At 40.8% G+C, this 9,621-nt stretch overlaps 1 protein-coding gene across 1 annotated transcript in view; it reads right to left on the bottom strand.

The window, feature by feature from the left end:
• Positions 1–8,897, bottom strand: part of FAM175B (family with sequence similarity 175, member B) — a 17,411-nt gene extending 8,514 nt beyond the window's left edge. The window contains 5 exon segments of the mRNA XM_009867003.1: positions 3–57; positions 630–820; positions 3,390–3,456; positions 5,810–5,846; positions 8,813–8,897. Of these exon segments, the coding sequence (XP_009865305.1) occupies positions 3–57; positions 630–775 (201 nt within the window). The 5' untranslated portion in view covers positions 776–820; positions 3,390–3,456; positions 5,810–5,846; positions 8,813–8,897.
• Between the last annotated feature and the right edge of the window lie 724 nt (positions 8,898–9,621).

Here is a 9,621-nt window from a genome sequence, read left to right as displayed (position 1 = left end):
TCCTGCTGACTAGTGTTGCCTAGATTAGGAATAGTAAGTGACACCCTTTGATTATACCTGTAGAGAAAGTTGAGAAAGATTTCTTAGCTCATATTCAAAAGCTTATTTACAATAGCCTGGATATTAGCGCATCCCTCTGTTGATCAGGACTCGTCTCGCTTTAAAGCCTCTGCATTAGGTTTGTAATAAAAGCTGCTAAGCACTAGAAGTTGTGTTCAAAAGAAGCACATGATCAAAAACACCCTTGAGATGGCCCTACCTCCAGACCTCTTAGAGCCTTTTAATTGTGCATTCAAACCACAACTGATGCAAGAGGGGTGAAGCTATGTTCAGGCTATTTTAAGAAACACAGTACTGACATTTAATTTCTCTTAATTAATTTTTTGGTGCGTGTGTCTGAAAATTTCAAGACTGGAAATAACTTCTGCTCACCCCCAAACTTTGGTTTATAAATTAAAAAAGAAAAAAGGTGTCATCACTACCAGTTGTACACCAAGGCATCATCTGGCAAACACGAAGCCTTCTTAACGTGCAATTGTACAGGCTCCAAAATAGTTTATAACAACAGCAGTAAGAAGCAGGAGAAAAAAAAAAAAAAGAAGACTGGTTCATATACTGAGATGTCTTACCTTCGGTTTGGTCTAAAAAGCACATATTCTAAAGCATGTGTCGAGTTATTGGCAGTGGAAATGAAGCTGAAGAGAAGGAAGACAAGATCAGGCACTCCAAGAATGTGGGTCAGCTGTTTGTGAATGATGTGCTCTCTGTAGGACATCTGCTGCTGAGTGTTCCTCCTAAATCTGTACCATCCAATAACGTTCTGTAATCCAAGTACATCAGAGAAAACACACAAACAACAAAGTATTACCTGAGGAACGCAGATTTACCTTCTGATAATCTGCAACAACTGCAAACAACTTTATTACAAGAAAATTGGACTGAATAACTAGAGGCTTGCACCTATTAAATAACCCAAAAATGAGCGACACCCCGTTACTACTACTACAGCTGTTACAACTACTCATTGCTCAGCCTCACGGTGCTACAAACACCTGCGTTCCCCCCGTGGCATTCAAGATCCCACTTCCAACACACTCCAATTGTTCAATTTTAGCAGCAAACCTTGGAGCACCCTCAAATTATGAGACCTGAGCTGTTTACAAACACGGCAGATGTTTGTAATACCCACTTGTATTGACTTGTAAGACGCTTCCAGTGCTTCACAAACGTGTTTGCAAAATCATGTCTCTTTGTGAGACGTAGTGAACCGCTGTGTACAACAATGAAATTACCTCACTGTCTAGTGAATTGTGAAAGATTTGCATGCACATCAGATAACAGCCACTCTAATCCAATGCTTATTTTGAACATGACATGCGTTAAGCTCCTTTACTTCATGTAAACTAACATTTAAGTGACAATTGAAAAAGGACACGTCATGAACAATTTGGGTTAGGAAGAGTCCCAGGAATAGGCACTATCACGTAGAGATGCGTTAAGACTGGGTGGATAAATTCAGAGCAGATTCTACCTATTCAACAATACAACTCCTGCGTTAAATAAAAAAAATAGGCTTTAAAAAACTGATTTTTAGAGTAAATCTGTACAATCACTTAATCCGAATGTAATGAAACGTGCTTATCTGCTAACAAAAGAGACTGCAAGACTGTCTTGAAACCCAGACAGCAGCGTTTCTTTCTTTTTTGACATTTTGTCAATTAATGTCATTAAATCCGTGGTGCTCTGGTCACATGACACAAGTTTTAATTTCTCCGGTTTTGCCTGCTTTCTTATCACAGATAACACATCTTGCCAGAGTCTCCCTGCAAGGTAGGCCTTAAGAAAATAAAATTAAACTGAAAACTAGTGGGAGATAAACGCTTTTTAACTACATTTTTTGCCTTATCTCCCAAAGGGGAACTTTATATACTCTGCAGTGTTCTAGAATGGAGTTACAGGCCTAGAGAATTCAGGATCCAAGATTAGAAACTCACTCCACGCACAAAGATGTACATATCTATATAATACACATGAAACGTATTTATGTTTAGCGCATAAGTGCTGCAGTATACGCAGAGGAGTTTATTCCGAGAGATTTGTGTGAAACAATGGACAAGGGAAAAACATTTCAATCCTCAGCGTTGCAGAAGTTGCACAAATTTAGGACTCGCTTGCCTAAAGGTCCCTCCCCAACCTAAGTCTCATTTGTAAGCAAAAAAAGTCCACAGCTCGGGTGGCTGAGATGAACAGAGAGCCAGGACCGTAAATTCAATGAACAACCGAGCAACCGTCATCACTCGCTTTGCGTAAGGACAATCAAGTCAGGCAGGAGGTGTCCTGACTCAGACCAAAGCAGCAAAAATTACACTTGAGACACCTGTAGAGGACAGGAACCTCAAAAGCCCAACAGGTCATGCCCTGAGTCAGGTCTGCCACTAGTGAAGCGCAACCGGCAGCTCTGCGAGCAACTGGCATGATGTTGGTTTGCTGCTGCTTCGTAAAAGAAAGAAAATGAGAAAAAAATTCTTGTTTTAACCAGCCCCACGTTGCACTAGCTTGGGCACCAAGCAGACGGCGTGCGCCCAGTTCACCTAGAGGAGATGCTCTCCTGCTAGGTTTGACAGGGTCTAGGGCTGACACAAATTAAATCATGCAAGTCAGTCACTCGTTTGTTGTATTTTTTTTTCTTTTTTTGCCAGATCAGGCTGCCTGGTGGATTGAGTCCCCTGCACAAAGAACCACACCTTCAGCTCTGCTCCTCGACGCAGCAGTTCAGAAGAACTTCTGAATTATTTGATAATTAGAAAGATAGTGCGCTGCAAGTAAGAGAAGAGCTGTAACACTGAAAAAAGTCTGACTCTTCATGAAGTAACTATTAAAATTTAACCTTCTTAATCCTACGTGTGCTACTAACAACACACACGTGACATAAAGCTATGACAACACTTGACGTAACCGATAGAACAGTTTTGCCAGTTCCAATGTGACAGTCCAAAAACTGTAACTGCGAGGCTACGTCATTACAACTCTTAAATGAACTCTTTAGAACAGGTTTTCAGATCAGCTGCATTTTTGTTGGTTTCAGCAGCAGAGAACATGATCATTATGCTGCACGTGTAGCTCAGACATTCAAGGGGGTTAATACCAGCCCTTCGCTTTCAGAGGCCTCAACTTAAATAATTTCAATTTCTTCAGGGAATTTATAGACATTGCCCCCGATAAGCACCACAAATCCACCAACTTCTGTACAGGATAAGCCTTGGGTCAAACCAAACCATCAGAGCAGTGAACGAAAGTATTTCTTCTACTTAACTACCTTTGTTTCTTTTCCAAAATCACACTTTATAGGCTCTAACAACTACAACAGGAGGAAAAGATAGAAAACTTACTTTTCTTCGGTCTTTAAGAATCCTGTCCAAACTCTCCTCATTAACCTTGCCCGCATAGTCATAAAAGCTTGAACCAAAAAGGAAGAAAGAAAGGTGGGTACATGGTTTACACACGCACATGAAATACTTGATACTTTGAGTGTCGTTGGAGCAGATGGCATTCTGTACATTCACTTTTACCAACACAGGTCTGTATTCACACCACCTACCCAGGATATCCAACGCTACAGAGCACAGGTTTGGCTGCAGAGCTAACAGTGGCAGCTGCTCACAGCCAAAGGGGCAGAGCACTTCAGTTAGATGCAGAAGACTAGCTGGCGTGAAAACTCTCTCTGCTTGTAATGAAATACAAGAGGCCTGAAATTATTAGCTTTAAAATGCTTCTATTGCACACATTAGCCTAGTGTTTTACTACACCGAGGGGTTTGTACAAAAATGGACCATGTAATTTTATTTTGACGAGCATTCTGTAAAATCCTGCTCTGATAATCAAGAGGCCTACCTGCCAAAAAAGAAAAGAAAGCCAGGCCACTCCACATACAACTACAAATCAATTTCTTGAGCTCCAGTTAGACTCACATGATTGGACCTCTGAAGCCAAAACGTTGAGTTCAGCAAGAATCCAAAGTATCATGGTCTTTGCATATGGCTCCGCTTGCAGAACCAAGTCCCAAACCCTGACGTGTTGTTATTTTGAGGACACCGACAGATTTAAGAATTTATAAATCTATCTATGCAGACAGGTTTATAAATTCAAGGAGATCACACTTCATTAGGAAAGGAAAATTTGCAAAGAGATTCCTCCTTGACTTACCTGCCAAGTCCTCAGTCTTTTTCAAGAGCTGATATCACTAACACCTAAAGCAGTGCAGGAAAACACTCTGTTTTAGAGGTCTATGATCTCAACTCTTGTGTGTGTGGAGAAAAAGAAAACACAACAGAAAATCCTGAGCTCAGTACTTGGCTGGTAAACAAGGGTGGAAATAAAATTTGTTTCAAGATGCAAGTTATTGTGAATATTAAGATTACAGCTAATTACTAATTTGAGATACTATATAACATTTGTGTAATATTTTCAATTCATGTTCATAATATGTGTATATTCTTGTAAAAAGCAGATACCCAATTCTTTCACTGTCTAGGCTTTAGAGTTTGCTTAGGGGATGAGCAACTAATACATAACAAAACACCTTCGTTTGAAAACTGCACAGACAGAAAAAAATCAGTTCTTTTAAAATCCTGGCTTCTTATTCCGTTCCCACACGTTGGCAAAAGCGCTGGAAAAGTCAGAACGCCCCCAAATCAGCATCTACTACGACTAACAGAACAGAGAAACCCAACAGCACGCTTTGGCGCTGATAAAAGCTGTATGAGCTGTGAGAGTTTCCCCCTGTGCTCCCAAGTCAATAAATTCATGGGTTTTCTTGTGCAGAAAGCCCACAGTGAGACACAGACTTCTTTCCCATTCCTCCGTCAGCTCCGTTGCTAACACTCAATTTCTCAACAGGGGAGAAGCAGCAAACGTGATCGGTTTTTGATACGCGCCGCACAAAGCCTCACTAGGAGCCAGAAAGAGTCTGCTAGACACTGGGGTATTATCTCGATGTGTAGAGCCTCCAGCATTTAAATCAGTGGGTTAAGTGTACCCTCTCTGTAATTATTACACAGCAAACGACAGACTGCGGCTTTTCTCTCTAATGTAACCAACGTCAATCACAGTATCTAAGGTACCATGTCTTCTTAATTGGCTGGAAATCTCTAAGTAAAGACAAGAGAAGGTTAATTAGGAACTCCTTCTAAAAAGAATTTCTAGACAGTGATTTAGAAGCCATCGCTGTACAACACATGAGGATTGTAGAGAAAAGCTACATGTAAATAGACAGGAGCTGCTAAAAAAACCCAAAATAACTATGACCTATATTTAAATTCTGAAGTGCAGGAGATCAGAAGGCAAACATAATAGTAAGGTGAAGGTTTCGGAACAATTAGTTAGTGCATGTCAGTACAACTAACTACAAAACAACTTGTTAACCTAGCACGTTACTAAGATTAGGGCACACAAGGTCCGAGCAGAGCTAGCTTACGACTACGATAATTTAAATTAGTTTTGACATTCATCCTAATTATCAGAGTGATATGATCTGACTGCTATCCCACCTCCACTAACTACATCACATAGAAATCCAAAGAGAAATAGGCCTAGCTAGCTACCTCGGTGCCCTTTCGAGTCAAAGGTAAGTGCTACTAAAAGGGTAATAAACTCATATTTTCATTGTCAGGGTTGGTGCCATTTATGTGTATTTCTGTAACATCACCAGGTGAGCACACAACAGAAACATTAGAAATGCTAACTTATTTCAAGTGAGCTACCTATTTTAATATTCCGCAGCCAACACAGGAAGGGAACAGAAAATGCTTACCTAAAGAGTTTTGAACAAGGCTCATGGTTATGGATTTCTGCAACGACAAACAAAAAAAGAAAGAGACATATGTCCAATTGCACAAGGTAAAGAGAAATTACAGTGGCATATCTTGCATGAGCTTTCCACAGCTCCTGAGCAAATAAACATTTGTGGCAGACCACACGCTACCCCAAATGTCTCAACAACACTTGATGGCACAGCACCGTACCTAGAAAACTCGCTTCTCTTTCTCATCTGTCATTTTACAGAGGAAAATATTTTAACAATAACCAAAATAAACACTTCCTCAGATACACACAGATATATCTGAGGCTCAAATACACACTTTGGATACTATTTTATAGTTGTAACCTCCCCACAAAAGCATTTCTAACTTTTTTTTTTTAAACATACAACTTTTCACAGCAGTTTACTTGCATTCATACGTTACAGCAGCAATGAATGAAAAAGGGATGGGGAAGGGAATCACTGCGATGTTATATGTTGGAGTATTTGAAGAGGCAAGGCAAAGAGAACCTGTGACAAGAAAAGGGGTTAAACACCATTGCAAAACAGTTGGCTGCAACTTATAATTCTGTTATATGAAGGTTTAAAAAGTCACAGCAGTCATTTTTTTCATTGAAGAGGTTGTAATAAATGCTAAGATGCTTATTAAAGCAGCTAAAGTTGTAACATGTCAGTAATCTCAGAGAAGAGGGAGAACAGAGTGAAAATCCAGTCCACATTATCTCTTTAACACCAGGCATGACTGACTTTTTCCGTGGTGTTTAGTACCTCTTTAAAGTTCTCCTCTACTCCGACTTTTTACCAAATAGAGCTTGTCATTTACTCGTATCATTACACTCTGAACGCTTAACTTCTGTCTGAAGCTGTATTTGCTCAGACCGAACAGCGCTTCTGCAGCGACAATATTTCCAGCCCCTGTATCAGAATCTTGCTGAAGGGTTTAGCAACAACTTGACGTGCGTGTTGGAGACTCTTCCTTCCCGGCGAGTGACTCACTGCCTGCTGTTCCGCGAGTCTCAGCAGAGTCAGGCTCCGATCACAGCTCCCAAGAGCAACAGACTACACACAAGAACATCTCAGCATATTTAGCCACGATCAAAACAGGGCCCTGAACACCCACGGCAGGCGCAGCGTCTGAGACACGGAACGTTTCCGCTGGCAAGAACTCCTCGTGCTGCTGCTGCTGCTGACTGACTTTCTCTGCAGTTGTTTAGAGGCACATCAGCCCCACGTTTTCACACCAGCACAGGGGAACCCGTGCAAGCGATCTGCTACACGATGCCAGTGAGTGTAATTATTCCAGCTCGGATCAGCTCCTGCCAGCAAATATATTGACTGCGACAACCGATACTTGATTCTCAGCTTTTGATGTCGCTGCACAGACTTTGTCTTTCAAAAAAACCAGGAAGCAACAGGCCTACTGCTCAGAACGCATGAAGCTGCCTCTGTTCTAAATTTAAGTTTTATGCATTGACTTACTTTTTATATATATGTAGTATATATATACTGAAACACCACCACTAAGCTTTGAGACAACAGGCATGTCAGAATGTTAAAATTCATGTGACAGTGACACAAAACCATCAGTTCAAGAGCTGAATAAATAGGAGGGATAAATGTTGAAGTAAAAATTTGGTAAACAAAAAAACATCCAGAAGATCTCTAAGCAGGGGGCAATTTCCCTTCTCAGAAATTAAATGTAACCAAGAACTTGACAAAATAGTTCTCTGAAAAGGGAATAATTTTTAACACCACAAACACTTGGTTTACGAAACCAGGCCAAGGCTGCAGGTGGTGACATCACTGTGTTACACTGTCAACAACACCCAAGATCAGTTACCGCTGAACAGTAACATCTAGTTTTGTCTGAACAGTCAGAGCTATCAGCTGCCTTCCTTTATGCAATACTTTGGCAGGGATCACATATGCACACAAAATCCTGTGCCTTTTTTCTTTTCTGTAATGTAGCTCAGTTAATTAATTGCAATTAATTGACACTTCACCCAGTCAATTTATGGTCCATGTTTCCTTAGGAATAAGCAGAACACGAAACCACTTAACCTTCTGAATTCTTGTATACACAACCACCGCTATTTTAACGTGGCAAGTAACCTGAAATGTAACATAACGTGGCTCACACCTTCACAGATCATTAGTTCCACATCAGAAAAACGTTTGAGAGTCAATCACAAGATGTTTGTGTATCAGCTAAGCTTTATGCAGACCTTGCTATGTGATCTGGAATCAGATCCACAAAGTCAAGTACGTACATATTTGGATTTTTAAAGAAGGTTTAGGTATATTTTAACATTGGGTTATGTATATGTGAATAAGAAAGTAATTTTTTTTTCCAGAGGTTTTCTATTTTCTATAAACCACACAGATAAAAACAAGCAGCAGCTTCTCACTCAAATATATCTACTTCAACCAAGAACACTCAGCAGCAAGGTCTTAGATATTCTTTTACTTTTCACAACAACAAATCACCTCAATAGTCCTTGTGCTTGCCAAGAAAATAAATTGCTTGACAAACATTCCTTGGCAAATCTTGCTGTTACAGTCTATGATGTCATCAACTACCACCCGTCCATCCAAACCCTCTATTGCAAATCAGTATTAATAAATCAAGCACTGTTTTTATCTTATTTTGAGCACATGCTTGTATTTAGGCAACCATTAGAAGAAGAAAACTCCCTGCAGGACCAAAAGCCAGATAAATAATTTCATCATCATGTAAAGTAAACAAATGTCGTCAATGAACAATCTTTTCTCTACAAAAGAAGATGTATAAAACCCTCACATGTAGCAAATGGCTGTTTCCTTCCCTCATGTCTCAACCACAAACACACAAATACTCCAGCAAATGCAGTTCTGAAAACCCTGGAACATGTTGTGCTGGTCTTACAAGCGAAGCAATTCTTCCCAAAATGCACTGAAATCTGAGAACTAGAACAGCGCGCTTTTTTCCGAATCTCTCAAAGTTTTGTTACTTACCAATCACTTGTAGAAATTCAGTGTTGCTGATTTGTGAATCACTAATGCTAAAGGTCTCTTCTTGCCTCACTTCTCCTAGTAGAAACCCTTCCTGTGATTTCAAAGGAGAGAAAAATAAAAATACTAAAAATAGAAAAAAATCCACCACATGCACTCATTTACTGCATCTTTCTTAGCATTAAATTGAAGAATCAAAACAAAAAATTAGTCAGAAATACATATCCGAGTGGGTATAGCCTGTGCACAGAGACAGAGTTTCCGATTTACCGACATCTTTTCACAACACTATGGCAATAGGTTGCCCAAAAATAATATTCTACCAAAAGCCTCCGTAGGTACCGCACAACTTATACAAGGCAAACACAGATTACGTAAAAGAGGGCCCTGGCTCCTGTCCCAGCTAGGCAGGCACACAGAGGGAGAGGAGGAGGCCCAAGCACCCCCACTGCCCCTCTGCTCCCCCAAAGCTAACGGGGTTTGCATCTGCAGCCCCTCACTCGAATTTACACACAGAAGTCGGGCTGGAGCTTGAGCAGCACCAGGGAATGGTGAGATTCAGAAGGTAATTTGTAAGTCATCTTTTCTTCTCCATCCCCGCCCAAAAATGAGGAAGGAGAACAAGGAGGAACCTGGCGCTTCTGGCAAAGGCACAGACCCGGCGGCGCAGAGATAAGGGACCACCTTGGGGCTAGAAGTTTGTCAACAAACCTCAGAGATACAGGAACACCCCGGCTCTTTCCGCCGACGGAAAACCAGCCCCCGCACTCTCACCCAACCTTCCCCACACGCGTTTTTTCCTACCGACAACC

Source organism: Apaloderma vittatum, unplaced genomic scaffold (assembly GCF_000703405.1).
Source record: "Apaloderma vittatum isolate BGI_N311 unplaced genomic scaffold, ASM70340v1 scaffold5253, whole genome shotgun sequence".
Lineage (NCBI taxonomy): Eukaryota > Metazoa > Chordata > Aves > Trogoniformes > Trogonidae > Apaloderma > Apaloderma vittatum.
This window is presented reverse-complemented; position numbering and strand designations above follow the sequence as displayed.